The sequence below is a fragment of the Columba livia genome, unplaced genomic scaffold, assembly GCF_036013475.1.
Source record: "Columba livia isolate bColLiv1 breed racing homer unplaced genomic scaffold, bColLiv1.pat.W.v2 Scaffold_127, whole genome shotgun sequence".
Taxonomy (NCBI): Eukaryota; Metazoa; Chordata; class Aves; order Columbiformes; family Columbidae; genus Columba; species Columba livia.
Genome location: NW_027043024.1, coordinates 1094374 through 1111329, shown reverse-complemented (window position 1 = coordinate 1111329; position 16956 = coordinate 1094374). Strand labels below are relative to the sequence as shown.

Below are 16956 nucleotides of genomic sequence, written 5' to 3'. Positions count from 1 at the left end.
TGCTCCCTTCCCCAGGTGTGTTTTCCACCTCGTCAGCTGGGGTGGGTGGATGGTGGGCAGGAGAGGAACACGAGGGCAGCCTGAGAGCTGGGTCTGGAGCTGCTGGAAGGCAGCAGCTGCCTTTCAGTCTCTCGGCTGCTAAAGAAACGCTGCGAGAGGGGAGATGCACACCCCCCTGGCAACTGTTGGACTGTAGGGGCACAGGCTGAACCTTCTCTTGAGAGGGTGGAGAACAGGAGCAGCACAAGTGTCCATCGGGTGCTGGGCAGGAGAAACAGGCATTTGTTATGTCCTTCCATTTCCAGAGAATCCCTCTCCAGCCCCACAGATGTGAAATGTGGACACAAGTCCTGTTGCAACTCCTGCTCTTGGTCCAGAGTCAATCTTGAGCCCTTTGTCCCTAAGGAAACAATCTTTGCCGTGACAAATCCCCCACTGGTGCAGCTGGTGACACCTCCAGAAGTGACTGGAGCTGGTGCAGGACCAAGCCAATGCACATGGCAGGAACGCCAGGCTCAAGGGCTGAGTCCATGCTGCTGCTCTCCAGTCTGCTGCTGATCTGCACAGGAAACACCAGCTTCACCGGCCTTTTCTTTATCTGCTCTGCAGGAAGATGAAGGTTGTCAAGGCAACAACCCTGGTTCTGCTTCTCGGTCTATTCTCTTTCGGTGAGTCTCTGCGGATCTCCAACCTGAGGACAGTGCTTTAGAAGGTACTCGGGGCTCCATCCTGCCCTGTTCCGCTTCCCCCGCTGTGAGCAGAGGAGCTCAGCCAAGAGCAGAAAGTCCCCACAGAGCTGTGCCAGTCCCTGCTCCAGCGGGACGGGTGTGGGTGAGGAAGGGCTGAGTTGCCTTCCCCAGGAGGGCTGAGCCAGTTCTCTTCAGCCAGGGAGAGGCCGTGGCTGAGCTCTCCTGCCCCAGGGGCTGAGAATCTTCTGCAGGACAAGGAGCACAGTCCAGGGCAGGGAACGCCCATCTATGGCGGAGCCCGTACGCCATGATGGCCACTGTCAAAGACAACAAGAGGAGAGATAACTATGGCACTTGGGAGAGACACTGAAAGGGGAGCGGGCAGCCCGAGGCATAGCCCAGCCTTAGACCAGGTTCTAAGCTCTGGTGCGTGTTCCACAGGTGTTTACCACATGGGACGACTTGGTGCCTTAACCCCCTGGAGCACTGCAGACCTGAGCGAAACCCTGCCCCTGCCAGACCAGCTCCGTAAGCTCCAGGAACGGCTTTACCATCTGCGCTGGAGCACTAAGGATGTGGCTGAGCGGGCTCTGCAGGAAGGACTGAAGCAGGCAAAGCTCCCAGGCGTTACCGGATGGGTAAGGGCACAAGGCAGAAGGATCTGCTCAGGGGTTTTATCCTCCATCCACACGTATCCTACTCCATTCCTGTCACAGCCAACAGGCTGGTGCTGCTGGAACAAGTGCTGCCATGGCCACACTTCCTTTTCCTGTTGCTCCACACTTCCTTATGGGGGAGAGAGAGCGTGATGGGAACGACAGCTGTCTGAGTTGGACCTTCCTCTGCGTCCAGATCTCGGGTCCTCCTCAAGGGAGGACTGGAATTAAAGAATGGTCTCAGCAGTGCAGAGTTAAGCCAGGCCTATCTCATGCCCAGAAGGCTTATCTGTCCGTGCTTCCTGGCCTGGGGTCTCTCCACAGGAACAGCCCCTTCCCGCAGCTCCAGCATTCAGAGCACTGGAGTGAGCAGCCCTCCCTTTCTGATCCCGACAATCAGAGCAGAGCAAACCTGGGAGGCTTCCAGGCAATGTGGGCATTCCCTCCATCTGAGATGCGCCTTGTCCCCGTTCACCTTGGCTGGCCTTGCAGGGGAGCTGCTTGCCCCGGTCCTTCTCCTTCCAACAGGCGCTCTCCTTTGTGTTCCTTCCCAGGCTGTTCACGAGATCATCAATCAAGCTTTGGAGAAGCTGGAAGAAATGCAGGTCCCGATGTCAGATTACGCCCTGAAATCAGCAGGTGCCGTGACATTGTACATACAAACCAGTTCTAAACCTCTTCCTGTCCAGATTGACAAGATGGGTGTTGTAACTTGCCCTGGGGTGGGAGAGAAGGGACAAGAAGTCAATTTGTGCCCTAAAAGTGCACCCACTGACAGAGTGTGTAACAGGCCAGACCCCATGGGAAGGTCAGAAAGCCTTGTTCACGTTCTTGTCTTTTTCCACGGCCCCATACGACATTTTAGTGACACCTTGCTGTGTGTTCCAGAGAGGCCGTGCCAGTACGAAAGAGGGGAAACAACTGTGGGACATAGATGATAACTGAGAAACCTTTTCCAAGTCAACAGTGCAATATTCCTCCTGACACTGCCTGATGATTCTGCTCATGTTTTAATTTCCAGGGGCTGCTGTCATTCATTCCAGGACTTCTCCATCCCTCTGGAACGCCAAAGCCAAACTCTTCTTCTATTCCCTGCCATTGATGGATTACATGAGGTCCCCTGAGCTTATTCTGGAGGTAGGAGCACCAAGAAGCAGTAAAACATAGGTCGGGATAATGAACCACACCTGCTGCTCAGAGTTGCCTTTCCCCGTATCTTTGATCCTCAAAGCTTCTTCTCCTGCCTCCTTCTCACATGGACCTGCTCTCCTTCTGTGTCTCCCTGCTGAGTATTTCCTCTCCCAAAGTGCCCCAGGTTCTACGCGGGAGCTTCTGCCAGGCCAGGCTGCTCCTGCAGTCTGTGTCTGCCCACTCGCTGTGCAAACTGTCAGCACGGCACGGGAGGAGAATGGCAGAGGAGCCTGCAGAGCTCTGGGATGTGTTCTTACTGAGCAACAGCAGGTGCTGAGAGTCTGCACTGCTGGAGGGTCCCATGTTGGGCTCTCAAGCTGTCCTGGCCCTGCTCCTGAGCTGCCTGCACAATCTGAAGAGCTGGCTGGTGCCAGTGGAAGGAGGTGGGAGTGGATGAGAGGGAGCAAGTGCTTCCCCTGACAGGAAGGGTTCATCCAGGTGGGCCCAGAGCTGCCCCCTGCTCTGGGCAGGGGCTTTTGAGCCACACCAACCCTGGCTTGTTTTTGGTGAGGGCTCTGGACTGGGAGAGGCCACTGAGATTCTACAACTAGCACACCCAGCTCCCAGCCATCGAAGGGCTTCTCTGCGGAATTGTTTTGTGATACGTGAATTCTCACAGCTGCTGCTCTGTTCGGTACCCACAGAGTCCAACTGAAGGCACTGGCTGTGGTTCAGAGCAGAACTGATTGGCCAAATGATTATTAATCCTCTGATGCTCATAGCAGGAATGAGAGCCAGGGCAACCTTCTCCACGTCAATGTAGTTTCTTCTTCTCCTTTCAGCCAGAAAATTTTCCTGGAAACTGCTGGCCCTTCCCAGGAAGTCAGGGTCACGTGTTCATCAAGCTCTCTGTGCCAGTCATTCCAAGAGCAGTCACCATGGACCATGTCTCAGGGACAGCGTTCCACGGAGAAAGTATCTCCGGAGCTCCAAAGGACTTTGCTGTCTACGTAAGTGACTTCTCTGGAGTTGGGGGCTGGGGGTTGCACAGCATTTCTAAGCAGGGAATGAAGACGGGTCAAAGACTCCAGTGGCCTGAAGCTTCCTCCTGACTCTCAGAAGAAACAGGGTCCTTGGAGTCTTTCCCTTCCCATTTTATTCCTCTTTTATTCAATGTACCACTCAAGAACAAAAAGCTGCTCAGGCAAGATGCTACTCCAGGAGCCACAAGGAAAAGGAGCTGAACAGTACATGGTCCTAAACCTTCTTGGCTTCCAATCCCAGTGGCATTTGTGATCCTGAGGTTACCTCCCTCTCACTGGGAGTGTCTGCTCCTTTTCGGACTTCCAGCTTGGACTTGTTGAGTAGACAAGTGTAGCGTGCTGCCCAGCTGCAGCTTAAGTCTTTTCCTTGTGGTCATCGTCCTTGGACTATGTAGCTGAAATAACCCCGTACTTCACCAGCTGAAGTTCAGTCTTCCATGATGCACCAGACGCTCTTGTTTTTTCTACCCCTGTTTTTCTGTAGGGCTTCAAGGAAGAACACGAGGAGCAGGGAACGTTCCTGGGACAGTTCACTTTCCTGGCGCCACTGAATCCCAGTCAGACCTTCCAGCTGAAGGTATGGGGACAAAGACGGAGGAGAACTGTAAGAGAGGAGGAGAAATGCAGTTGGATGGGCAGAGGCTTCCCTGCCAAAGGGCTACAGGCAGCCCTGTCCTTGAGTGTGTGCCACACTGGCCTTTCTTCTGCTTTAACTTCCTGGTGGGAGATGTCTGGAATGCCGGTCTTCTCTTTCATTTTGGGTGCTTAGTGCTTAGAAGTGCCACAGTTGAAGCTGGAATCAGCTTGACTGTCTAGACCCCAAGTGCACACAAGCGGCCACATCCTGTAGGATGCATGACTGCTGTTCTGCCATTTAAAGACCAGAAATACTGGGCTTCCTGAGGGCTCTGTTGGTGCTGGCAGTGAGTAGTGACAGGGAGGCCATTCTGTTTCTGTGGCTTTCTAGAGAAGGGAACAAGACACTATACTGACACCAGCACTGGATCTTCTGACTGTGGAAACGTGTGCCTCAAAGCAGGCGAGAACTTTCCAGTGTATTTGCTGAGGCATCTGGTAGCTGCTTCTTCCTTTGCTGTTCTCATGGCCCAATGGGGTAGAGCAGGATAAGAACATCTGGACCACAACAGGTCAAAGCACCCGCGGGGCAGCAGGAAGGAAGCTGTTGAACGAGGCCGTTGCTGTGGCACTTCTGTCAGCGCTCACGTGCCAGAGAGGAAAAGGCGACTCATTTCTTCTTGTCGTTGCAGAACGAGCTCCCTGGGGTCATGAATTACATCAGGCTGCAAGTGCTGAGCAACTGGGGCCACCCGGACTACACCTGCCTGTATCGGTTCAGGGTGCACGGTGATCCGCCCAAAGATGGGGGAGACACAGCAGTTGCATCTGTCAATAAATTCCATTAATGTTCACCCAGCCGAGTTCCCGTCTGCTTTGCCTGTGATGCTGCCTGGTCCTCCCTGAGCTCACTGGAGCTCCCCGTCCTTCTCTAAACCCACCAGCTTATGGGAGACTTCAGGAGTCTGCAGCAAGATTGTCCTAATTAAAAGAAACAGGAAAACTCAGTCACAAATCTGCAGAAAGCCTGACATGCACACTCTTGCTGTGACACAGGAACATCAGCAAGGCCCTGCCTGGACACCAGAGATTAAATTAATGGGCAGTTTGCCTATGCAAGAAGCAACTAAGGATCGACTGAGTGGAACCATCTGTTGTTACCTGTTTTCACAAGAGGCACGTGCTACTTCAGCTTCCATCTTTCAGTCTGTTGCCGATGAGAAAATGGAAGTGTGGGTTTTTGTGAGAAGGAAACCTTAATAGGAAAGTGGGTTCATGGACTTATTTGCCTCTCTGGGCACATATTGAGTTAATAGTGTGGGAACGTTACAGAGCAAAGCAATCCCAGGACACTTAAGACATCCCGTAACCACACCAGTCTGTCTTTCCTTTTGACCCGAGCTCCCCAAGCCCCAAGGCAGGAGCAGGCAGGGCAGTCGTGCGCTCGGGCCCTACCAGGGAGGAGAGAGCAGGACCAGCGCTTGGCACCCAGGGCTGGGAACAGCAATTTGTGCTCTGAGCTGGGGTTTAGTCCGTGTGCAAGCCCAGCACGGGTCCAGATACCAAACTGAGGGTGTCGGTTCACCCCCGGTGCCACACACACGGCACCTTCTTCCATCGCCTCCTCCGATGAGCTGTTTTGCAGCCCCTTCCAGCTCAGCCCAGCTCAGACACCTGCACTCTGGCTCAGGGCTGCCTGGGGCTGGTGACCCTCGGGGCAGCAGCAGGAACCGCTCTGACCCTGGTTGTGGGGCTGTCCCTGGGCTGAGCCTCGGGCCCAGGGCTGCTGAACTGGGCCATGCTGGGGCCCAGGGCTGCTGAACTGGGCCCTGGTGGGGCCCAGGGCTGCTGGGGTCGACAGGTCCCCCCGTCAGCTTTCCCACAGGGACCCACAGAGACCCATAGAGACCATAGGGACCCATAAGGCCCCATAGAGCCCCACAGAGACCCATAGAGCCCCACAGAGACCCATAGAGCCCCATAGAGACCATAGAGACCCATAGGGACCCATAGAGACCCGTAGGGACCCATAGAGACCATAGGGACCCATAGAGCCCCATAGAGCCCCATAGAGACCCACTCTACCAGTGTTGCTGTTCTCCGTGGTGCAGCGTGGTGCTCACCAGGCACAGCCAGAGCTGTTCCTGTGCCAGGAGAAGACTTCACACAGAGCCTTGGCTGATGGTGACAGTTCCCACCAGCCGTCCAGCTCTGGAAGGTCCAGGTGCCACAGAGGGGACACTGACTGGTCATCACTTCTCTTGCAGCAACAGGATTAACCAGCAGGAGGGAGGCAGGACCAGAGGGTCCATGAGGTCAGAAAGCACATCAGAGCGCTGGTACAGTCATGGTGACAGCAGAGGGAGAACAGAAAGAGATGCAGTGACCTGGCTGGGACAATGCTGCTGATGTGACGCCTGCCACACAAACACAGAGACAGATCCATCACCACATGGTGGAGAAGGCAGACGTTAGAACACATGAAGCACCGTGGATCAACTAGAAACCATCCAAATTACGTGTGGGAAGGATGTTCTACCTGGTGACAAGAACATCACCTGCCAAAGGATGCAACAGGGGAGCACTGGAAAATGAAAGATTAGTTAATTTGGATTAGCAGCTGACCGAACAATATCAAAACTAAATACAAATTCTGGATGGTTCCCTATCAACAGAACAAGACATGCGTAGAAAGCAAATGAACAGGCAAGAAATAAATTGGTATAATATGTGTGAAATGTCAATGGCACAAAAACGCACCCTCCTGGTAGAAACTAAAGCTGCACTGTTTTTCTAAAAATGCAGTACATTTACTATAAACATTCAGCCAGGGAAAAGTTAGGGTGACCCTTCTGTGGCAGGATCAAACTCCCCTCTCTCCCTCTCCCTCCTCCATCATGGAAGGAGTGGGCACATCTCCCTCTCTCTGCTACAGCTTCTTTCGTTTGGCCCCAGAGCCCCTGGCCAGGGCCGTTAGGAGAAGGGAGTGCTGAGGTGCCAGGGAGCCGCTGGGCACCTGCGGCCAGTGTGGGGGACACTTGGAGGCTTCAGGGGCAGCCACAGCCAGTGTGGGGGAGCAGAGAAGCTACTGGAATGCCCACAGTCACAGAATCACAGAATCACAGAATGTTAGGGATTGGAAGGGACCTCAAAAGATCATCCAGTCCAATCTCCCTGCTGGAGCAGGAACACCTAGGTGAGGTCACACAGGAACATGTCCAGGAGGGTTTTGAATGTCTGCAGAGAAGGATACTCCACAACCCCCCTGGGCAGCCTGTTCCAGTGCTCTGTCACCCTCACTGAGAAGAAGTTTCCCCTTGTCCTACCATTGTTTGACACCGAGAAGAGCCTGGCTCCGTCCTCGTGGCACTGACCCTTTATATATTTATAAACATTAATAAGGTCACCCCTCAGTCTCCTCTTCTCCAAACTAAAGAGACCCAGCTCCCTCAGCCTTTCTTCATAAGGGAGGTGCTCCACTCCCTCCAGCATCTTTGTTGCCCTACGCTGGACCTTCTCCAGCAGTTCCCTGTCCTTCTGGAACTGAGGGGCCACAACTGGACACAATATTCCAGATGTGGTCTCACCAGGGTGGAGTAGAAGGGAAGGAGAACCACTCTCGATCTACTGACCACCCCAGAATGCCATTGGCCTTCCTGGCCACAAGGGCACAGTGCTGGCTCATGGTCATCCTGTTGTCCACCAAGACCCCCAGGTCCCTTTCCCCTACACTGCTCTCTAATATGTAATTTCCCAACCTATACTGGAACCTGGGGTTGTTCCTGCCCAGATGCAGGACTCTACACTTGCCCTTGTTAAATTTCATCAGGTTATTCCCTGCCCAACTCTCCAGCCTGTCCAGGTCTCTGGATGGCAGCACAGCCTTCTGGCATGTCACCACTCCTCCCAGCTTGGTGTCATCAGCAAACTTGCTGACAGTCACTCAATTCCCTCGTCCAAATCGTTAAAGAAGGGCAAGAAGGAGGACCCGGGTAATTATAGACCAGTCAGCCTCACCTCTGCCCCTGGGGAAGTAATGGAACAGCTTCTCCTTGGTGCCATCTCAAGGCATATCAAGGATAAGAGGGTTATTAGGGGCAGTCAGCATGGCTTTACCAAGGGTAAGTCGTGCTTGACCAACCTCATAGCCTTTTATGAGAAGGTAACAAGGTGGATGGATGATGGCAGAGCGGTGGATGTGGTCTACCTTGACTTCAGAAAAGCCTTTGACACAGTCTCCCACAGCATCCTCACAGCTAAGTTGAGGAGGTGTGGTTTAGACAATAGAGTAGTGAGGTGGGTTGCAAACTGGCTTAAGGAGAGAAGCCAGAGAGCGGTATTCAACAGTGTGGAGTCTAGTTGGAGGCCAGTATCTAGTGCAGTGCCTCAGGGGTCAGTACTGGGGCCAATATTATTCAATATATTAATTAACGATTTAGACGAGGAAATGGAGTGTACTATCAGCAAGTTTGCTGATGACACCAAGCTGGGAGGTGTGGCTGACACACCAGAAGGCTGTGCTGCCATCCAGCGGGACCTGGACAGGCTGGAGAGTTGGGCAGGGAATAACCTGATGAAATTTAACAAGGGAAGCCCTGCATCTGGGCAGGAACAACCACATGTTCCAGTATAGGTTGGGAAATTACATGTTAGAGAGCAGTGTAGGGGAAAGGGACCTGGGGGTCCTGGGGACAACAGGATGACCATGAGCCAGCACTGTGCCCTTGTGGTCCGGAAGGCCAATGGCATCCTGGGGTGTATTACAAGGGGGGTGGCTAGTAGATCGAGAGAGGTCCTCCTTCCCCTCTACTCCGCCCTGGTGAGACCCCATCTGGAATATTGTGTCCAGTTCTGGGCCCCTCAGTTCCAGAAGGACAGGGAACTGCTGGAGAGGGTCCATCGTAGGGCAACAAAGATGATTAAGGGAGTGGAGCACCTCCCTTATGAAAAAAGGCTGAGGGAGCTGGGGCTCTTTAGTTTGGAGAAGAGGAGACTGAGGGGTGAACTTATTAATGCTTATAAATATATAAAGGGTGAGTGCCATGAGGATGGAGCCAGGCTCTTCTTGGTGGCAAACAATGATAGGACAAGGGGTGATGGGATCAAGCTGGAACACAAGAGGTTCCACTTAAACTTGAGAAAAAACTTCTTCTCAGTAAGGGTGACAGAGCACTGGATCAGGCTGCCCAAGGGGGTTGTGGAGTCTCCTTCTCTGGAGACATTCAAAACCCTCCTGGACATGTTCCTGTGAGACCTCACTTAGGTGTTCCTGCTCCAGCAGGGGGATTGGACTGGATGATCTTTTGAGGTCCCTTCCAATCCCAAACATACTGTGATACTGTGATCCCCATTAAGATCATAGGGAAGATCCCGATTAAGGAAATTCACACTAATAAAAATGCCAGGTTTATCCCCATTAAGCAGCAGCGAAGTTCAGCCCAGAGGGCAGCAAAACCCCCGTTATTTTGTGTTTGAGAAGAGTCTGGGGAGTTCATCCCAGTTTGAGAAACAAAAATGGGGCAAAACGGGGAATTTGCTACAAACGCGAGAACTTGAGCGTCCCGGTGTTTCATCCGGGGGTCGCTCGGGTGGAATAAAACGCTCGAGGCCCAAAGGGATTCGTGATAAATCAGCGATGGGTGTTTTGGTTTCGGGTGTCAGGGGAGCGGTTGGGTCTTTTCCTACCCAAATTATTCGGGATTCTAAAACCAGAGGGGATTGGGGGTAAATTGTGGTGCAGGGGGGAAAAGTGCGGGCCATGTGCCCCCTGTGATCCTCACGTCCCCTCCAGGTCCCCTGTGTTCCCCCAGCCACTGCCTGCAGCCAGTGCAATGATGTTGTTGGGCTTTGTGGGTGGGTTGTGCATTAGAGAGGGACTTCTGTGCTTTGTTGTATCTAGTTGTTTTTCCTGTACATAGATTTGTTTCTTTGTGTGTTTGTTTGTTTTGGTAAATAGATTGATTTATGTTTTTTCAGCCCTGTGCTCTCTGTCATTTTCTTGTATCTGCAGAGCTGTGGTTTCCGCTCGCTCTGGGTTCCTGGGGCTGGAGGTGGCTGGGGGTGCTGGCACGGCCACCCCGGGGACAGCGGGTCCCTGTGCACTGAGGGGTCTCACTTGCAGAGACATGGCACTGGGCACCAGTGGGGTTGGTTCATGGGCTGCTGGAGAGCGGTGTCCCCAACAGCAAAGCTGTCACCAGCAACGAGTGAGCCATGAGAGCCTTGGGAACGGCTTGTGCCGGGATCAGGGAGAAGGTTTTGCAGCTGTAGGTGCTGCTGTTTAAGGCTCTGAACCTACCCATGCGCAGGGCTTTGGAGCTGTTCCCCACCAGGCTGGGGTCAGGACCGGGGTTGCTCCCAGCTTGCAGAAGCCTCCGGGCTGGAGCCAGTGGGAGCTGTTCCTCTCCTCTGGACGCATGCAAGGACATTCAAGTCCTTCTCAAATGGTGGGGCCCAGCCCGACACACAGTGCTTCAGGTGAGGCTGCACCAAGCCTGGACCCAGTGGGACAATCCCTTCTCTTGGCTGGCTGGTCGGGCTGTGTTTGACGTCCCCAAGACGCCGTTTGCCCTGTCCGAGCCCGGGCACACTGCTGGCTCCTGAGCCGCTGCCCCCTCAGCACCCCAAGTCCCTTTCTGCAGGGCTGCTCTCCAGCTGCTCCTCTCCTCGTTTAGATTTGTGCAGCTGTTGCCCCCTCCCAGGGGCAGAACCCGCATTTGGCTTGTTACACATCAACCCATTCATCATCACCCAATGCTCCAGTCTGTCCAGATGCCTCTGCAGGGCCTCTCCTCTCTTGAGAAGCTCAACACGGAATCACAGACTGGTTGGGGTTGGGAAGGACCTCTAGAGATCACCTAGTCCAACCCACCTGCTAGACCGGGTTCACCAGAGCAGATGGCACAGAATGGCATCTACGTGTGTTCTGAGTGTCTCCAGAGGAGGAGACTCTCCATCCTCTCTAGGCAGCCTGTTCCAGGGCTCTGGCACCCTCACAATAAAGAGGTTTCTCCTCATGTCAAGACAGATCCTCCTGTGTGTCATTCTGTGCCCGTTGCCCCTCACCCTGTCATTGGGACCCACTGAAAAGAGTTTGGCCCATCCTCTTCACAGCCACCCTGGGGATATTTAGCAGCATAAACACGATCCCCTGTCAGCTTGTCTTCTCCAGGCCAAACAGACCCAGTTCTCTCAGTCTTGCCTCTTCAGAAAGAAGCTCCAGAGCCCTCATCATCTCTGTGTCTCTCCACTGGACTCTCTCCAGTAATTCCTTCTACTTTGTAAGCTGGGGAGCCCAGAGCTGGACACACAACTCCAGATGCGGCCTCTCCAGGGTAGATCAGAGAGGGAAGATAATCTGCCTCGACCTGCTGGTCATGCTCTTCCTAATGCTCCCCAGGAGACTCTTGGCCACAAGGGCACATTGCTGCCTCATGGTCAACCTGTTGTCCACCAACTTGGGAGAAGACTCATTGGCTTCTCTTTCTGCTCCGGGCCTGTAGGAAACACCCACAACACGTCACCCCATTTTAGTCTGGCCCTTTGTTTTTACCCATAAGCTCTGGACTCATTTTTCATCCCCTCAGGCAGAGCTTGATACATGCGAGTTGCTCTCTCACATAAAGCGCAACTCCCCCACTGCCCTTGCTGGCCTGTCTTTCCAAAAAAGTACAGACCCTTCCAGTTGTGTGAGCTGCGCCACCGTGTCTCTGGAATGGCAAAGAGATCGTGGCTGTGTGACCATACACGGATCTCTCGCTGTTCCTGTTTGTTCGCCGTGCTGCGTGCGTTGGTGCACAGACATTTCAGAGAAGGAATCGAGTGTGCAGGTTTCCCGTGAGGTCTGCAGAAGGATCCACCACAGCCATACACACCCTGGAGCTGGTTGGCCTTCTGGTCCTCATCTTGGGAGGCAGCTCAGGAACATTTGTTGCTTCTCTGGTTGGCCTGGCTTATTTTCCCCAGTTGGATGTGTTGGCATGGGTTTTGCCACTTTGGACACTGTCCCCGAGCCCTTCAGCTGAAAGCCCACCTCACCAAGTTGGCCAGCCTGCTGCCAAACATTCCCTCGCCTCTTCTAGACAGGTGGATCCCATCCCTCCCTAGCTGCTTATAGTCATCAATGTCCCATTGTCATAGCAGCCAAAACCCTTAGGACACCATCAGCCACAAAGCATGGTGTTGATGTGCATTATACATCTCTTTCTGTCTGCGCCCTTTCCTTTAATTGGTAGAAGGGAGGAAAAGATGACCTGGGCATCAGATTTATTCACTTGTACCCCAAGGCTTTCTGGTCTTCCTTGACAGTACCCAGGCTGGGACTTGCGGTGCCATTGGTGCCCACGTGGAAGAGCGGCTGTGCTGTACAGGGGCAAAGCGAGACCAGACCTGCAAAGGGATGGCCATGGACAGGGAGGTGAACTTCAGCTACTGCAGGAACCAGCTGGAGAACAACATTTCTGAGGAGTGAGGATGGCTGCTGGGCATGACGGGATGGTTGGGAAGAACCGCTCAAGGCTGCATGGAAGTAGAACTGGTTGGGATGATGAAACTGGTGAAAAGGCAGGTTAGTCCCTCCAGAACCACCACTGAGAGCGGGTCATCCCCATCCCTGCTGCTCAGCCAAACCAGAGTGCCCATGCAACCCAGGTGTGATGTCACGGCTCGTGTTCCATCTGCAGCGCTGGTGCCTGGCAACAAGCACACCACAGCGACCCTCTCCATCTCTCAGCACTGCCCACCTTGTCTGCTCCTCTTGCTTTCTTCCCGCTTACCCTGCTCCCAGTCCAGCCCTTCTCTCCCATTCCCAGTGCCTCGACTGCATAACCCAACCCTTCTCGCCTACACCCAGCACCTCAGTCCCTTTTTTCTGCTCAACCCGTCTTTTGTTGTGAAGCTCCGGAGCAAGAGGAGACTTGTGTTGCTGGAGGTACAGTCCCGCTCCATGGCTTTGGGCACCTCCACTGCCCGGGCAGGCGGGAGCAGGCACTGCGGGGATGGCGTGGGGTGGGGACCCCATTCTGGGGAGCTTGGGGACCAGGAGCTCAGCTCATCCTCTCCAGCCACCCCTGCAAGGCCACGGGCTGGGAGAAGCCCTTCTGGGCTGCTCGTCCCCTGCTGAAATTGAGCATCCCTGCCTGTGGGACACGTCCCCATGGGAGCCCAGGGCACCCCGGGCTCGTGTCAGAGGGATGCTCAGCAGGAGCAGCTGGTGCTGCCCGGAGCCTGAGCCCGTGCCTCCTCTGCCCCTTTCCAGGCTGGAGCCAGGGCAGCCCAGCCCTGCCCGGGGAGCAGCGCACAGCCAAGAAAACACCTGTGCAAGGTAAGGAGCTTCTGGGCACCAAGGCAGGTGTGGGGCTGGGGTCTGTGCCTGTGACACCCCATGGGGCAGGGACATGGCTGCTCACCCCTGCCCTCTCTGCTCCCACAGACCTGCAAGAACACCGAGCTCCCTAAGATGCCGAAGCGCACAAAGCACGGGATACTCCGGATGCAGGTGCTGGCCCGTGGGTGCTGGTGGCCCACGAGCTGCCCCAAGTCCAGGCAGCTCCTGCTGGCGAAGTGCCCGGGGGACCCATCACCCCACAGCTCTCCCTGGGCAGCAAGAGGGGTCAGGGGTGCTGAGACCCCTGTCCCACAGCTCTGCTGAGCTGCCCAGGGCAGGACCAATGCACTTTTCTGCTTGGCTTTTGCCTTAGGCTACACCACACTGTGCTGGGGGCTGGAGAGCCAGTTGCTGCATGGGGGCTGAGCAGGTAGAGGAGATGGAGGTGGATGAAAACATTGAAGAAGACATGGAGGTGGATCAAGTGCAGATGGATGAAGACATGGAAGTGGATGAGGATGCGGAGGAAGAAATGGAAGTGGACAGTGACATGTTAGAGGAAATGGAAGTGGATGGGTAGATGATATGTTGATGATGGGCTTGGTGGGGTGGGATAGACAGAAGAGGGAGTTAGTAGTTTGTTGTGTGTATTTACGTAGTGTATTGATTTGTAGTGTGTGTTTATTGATAGTGTAGTGTATGTTTATGTTGTATGTATTAAGTAGCATGTTGATTGTATTTCGTTTGTTGTAGTTCGGGTTTCTTTCTCTAAATAGGTTTACTTTTCTGTTTTTTCCTGTAAATATATTTATTCATGTTTTTTCAGACCTGCACTCTCTGTCTTTTTCTGGTATTTGCCAAGTTGTGGTTTCCGCTCACTCTGGGTTCCTGGGGCTGGAGGTGGCTGGGGGTGCTGGCACGGCCGCCCTGGGGACAGGGGGTCCCTGTGCACAGAGTGGTCCCACTTGCAGTGCTCACGGCACTGGGCACCAGTGGGGTTGGTTCATGGGCTGCTGGAAAGCGGTGCCCCCAACAGGAAAGCTGCCATCAGCAACAAGTGAGCTCTTACGTGACCAGGACCTGCATGGATACCATCAAAAGAAATACAGAAGGACTCGTGGGCAACAGGGAGGTTGCCTTGGGCATAGTGACCATGAAATGACGGAGTTTTCCGTTCTTGGAGAAGTTAGCAGGATGCTCAGCAGAACTGCCACCTTGGACTTCCAAGGGGTAAACTTGGACCTGTTCAGGAGCCTGCTTGGCAGAGTCCCTTGGGAAGCAGTCCTGAAGGACAAAGCAGCCCAGGCAAACTGGTCTCTCTTCAAGAAGGAAATCTTAGAGGCACAGAAGCATGCTGTCCCTGTCTGCCTAAAGACGAGATGGCGAGGAAGAATTTCTGGCCTAGCTGAATAGAGAGCTGCAGCTGGAACTTGGGAATAAAGGGAGAATTGATAAGCTTTGCAAGGAGGGGCAGGCTGCTCAAGAGGAATACAAGAATGCCGCAAAGTTATGCAGGGAGAAAATTAGAAAGGCCAGAGACCAACTAGAGCTGAGCCTGGGCACCACTGCGAAAGGCAACAAGAAATGTTCCTATAAATATATGAGCGACAAAAGGAGGGCTAAACGGAATCTCCATCCCCGGATCGGTACGGGGGAAACACAGCGACAGAAGACGAGGGAAAGGCTGAAGTACTAAATGCCTTCTTTGCCTCAGTCTTTAAGAGTCAGAGCGGTTGTGTTCCAGGTACCCAGCCCCCTGAGACAGGAGGCAGGCTTAGGGTGCAGAATGAAGCCCCAGTAATCCAAGGGGAAATGGTTAACCACCTGTTACACCACTTGCACACCCACAAGTCTATGGGGCCAGATGGGATATACCCAAGGGTGCTGAGGGAGCTGGCCAAGGTGATCACTAAGCCACTTTGCACTATCTATCAGCAATCCTGGTTACCTGGGGAGGCCCCAGTTCACAGGCAGTTGGCTAATGTGACGCCCATCCACAAGAAGAGCTGGAAGGAAGATCCGGGGAACTACAGACCTGTTAGTGTGGTCTCGGTGCCAGGGAATGTCATGGAGCAGAACATCCCGAGTGATATCACACAGCACATACAAGAAAACCATGTGATCAGGCCCACTCAACATGGTTTGTGAAAGGCAGGTCCTGCTTCACCAACCGGATGTCCTTCTACAACAAGGTGAACCACCTAGTAGATGAGGGAAAGGCCGTGGATGTTGTGTAATTAGACTTCAGTAAAGCCTTTGACACCGCATCCCACAGCATCTCCTGGAGAAGCTGCAGCTCATGGCCTGGATGGGTGTACTCTTTGGCGGGTAAAGAACTTCTCCCCAAGTAGCAAGAGACAAGAGGCCTCACATTGCGCCAGGGGAGGTTAAGATGGGGTATTAGGAAAAAATTCTCAATGTCCCTGCCTCTGGCAGAAAGCATCAGGAGAAACCCGAGGTCGACCCTTAGGTTTTTGGAGTCGAGGATACAAAGGATCTGAGGCCAACTATACTCCAACTGAAAAAGAGATACTGGCCACATATGCAGGAGTCCGAGCTGCTTCAGAAGTGATCGGTACTGAAGCACAGCTCCTCCTGGCACCTCGACTGCCGGTGCTGAGCTGGATGTTCAAAGGGACGGTTCCCTCTCCACATCATGCAACCGATGTTACGTGGAGTAAATGGATTGCATTGATCACGCAACGAGCTCGAATTGGAAATCCCAATCGCCCAGGGATCTTAGAAGTGATTACAGACTGGCCAGAAAGCAAAGACTTTGGGATGTCTCCAGATGAGGAAGTAAAACGTGCTGAAGAAGCACCACCGTATAATACCCTTTCAGAGACTGATAAGCAGTATGCACTGTTCACAGACGGATCCTGTCGTCTTGTAGGAAAACATCGAAGGTGGAAAGCTGCTGTGTGGAGTCCCACACAAGTTACAGAAGCCACTGAAGGACAAGATGAATCCAGTCAATTTGCAGAAGTGAAAGCCATCCAGCTGGCTTTGGACATTGCTGAACGAGAGAAGTGGCCAATACTTTATCTCTATACTGACTCATGGATGGTAGCAAATGCCTCATGGGGGTGGCTATAGCAATGGAGGAAAAGCAACTGGCAGCGCACAGGTAAACCCATTTGGGCTGCCACACTGTGGCAAGACATTGCTGCTCAGCTAGAGAGCCTGCCTGTGAAAGTTCGGCATGTAGATGCTCATGTGCCTAAAAGTCGAGCCACCGAGGAACATCTAAACAACCAACAAGCGGATCAAGCTGCTAAGATTCAAGTAGCTGAGGTGGACTTGGACTGGCAACATAAAGGTGAACTTTTCCTAGCCTGGTGGGCCCGTGATGCTTCAGGGCATCAAGGTAGAGATGCAACATAGAAATGGGCTCGCGATCGAGGGGTGGATTTAACTATGGACACTATTTCACAGGTTATTCATGAATGTGAGACTTGCGCCGAAATCAAACAAGCAAAACGGTTAAAGCCTGTATGGTATGGGGGGCGATGGTTAAAGTATAAGTATGGAGAAGC

At 53.5% G+C, this 16956-nt stretch overlaps 1 protein-coding gene across 1 annotated transcript; it reads left to right on the top strand.

Annotated features, from left to right (window-relative positions):
• The first annotated feature begins 1070 nt into the window (after window positions 1–1070).
• On the top strand, window positions 1071–5053 carry LOC135577620 (SUN domain-containing protein 3-like). Its single transcript, XM_065047751.1, has 6 exons — window positions 1071–1327; window positions 1900–1984; window positions 2367–2482; window positions 3319–3486; window positions 4004–4096; window positions 4788–5053. Exons 1-6 carry the CDS (start codon window positions 1142–1144, stop codon window positions 4941–4943), a joined length of 804 nt encoding a protein of 267 aa, XP_064903823.1. The 5' UTR covers window positions 1071–1141; the 3' UTR covers window positions 4944–5053.
• Window positions 5054–16956: the final 11903 nt, after the last annotated feature.

Coding starts and splice junctions, on each gene's coding strand:
- LOC135577620 (XM_065047751.1), top strand. CDS start 1,142: ATGGGACGACTTGGTGCCTTAACCCCCTGGAGCACTGCAGACCTGAGC. Junction 1,985..2,366: donor TTACGCCCTGAAATCAGCAG/GTGCCGTGACAT, acceptor TTTAATTTCCAG/GGGCTGCTGTCATTCATTCC. Junction 3,487..4,003: donor CAAAGGACTTTGCTGTCTAC/GTAAGTGACTTC, acceptor GTTTTTCTGTAG/GGCTTCAAGGAAGAACACGA.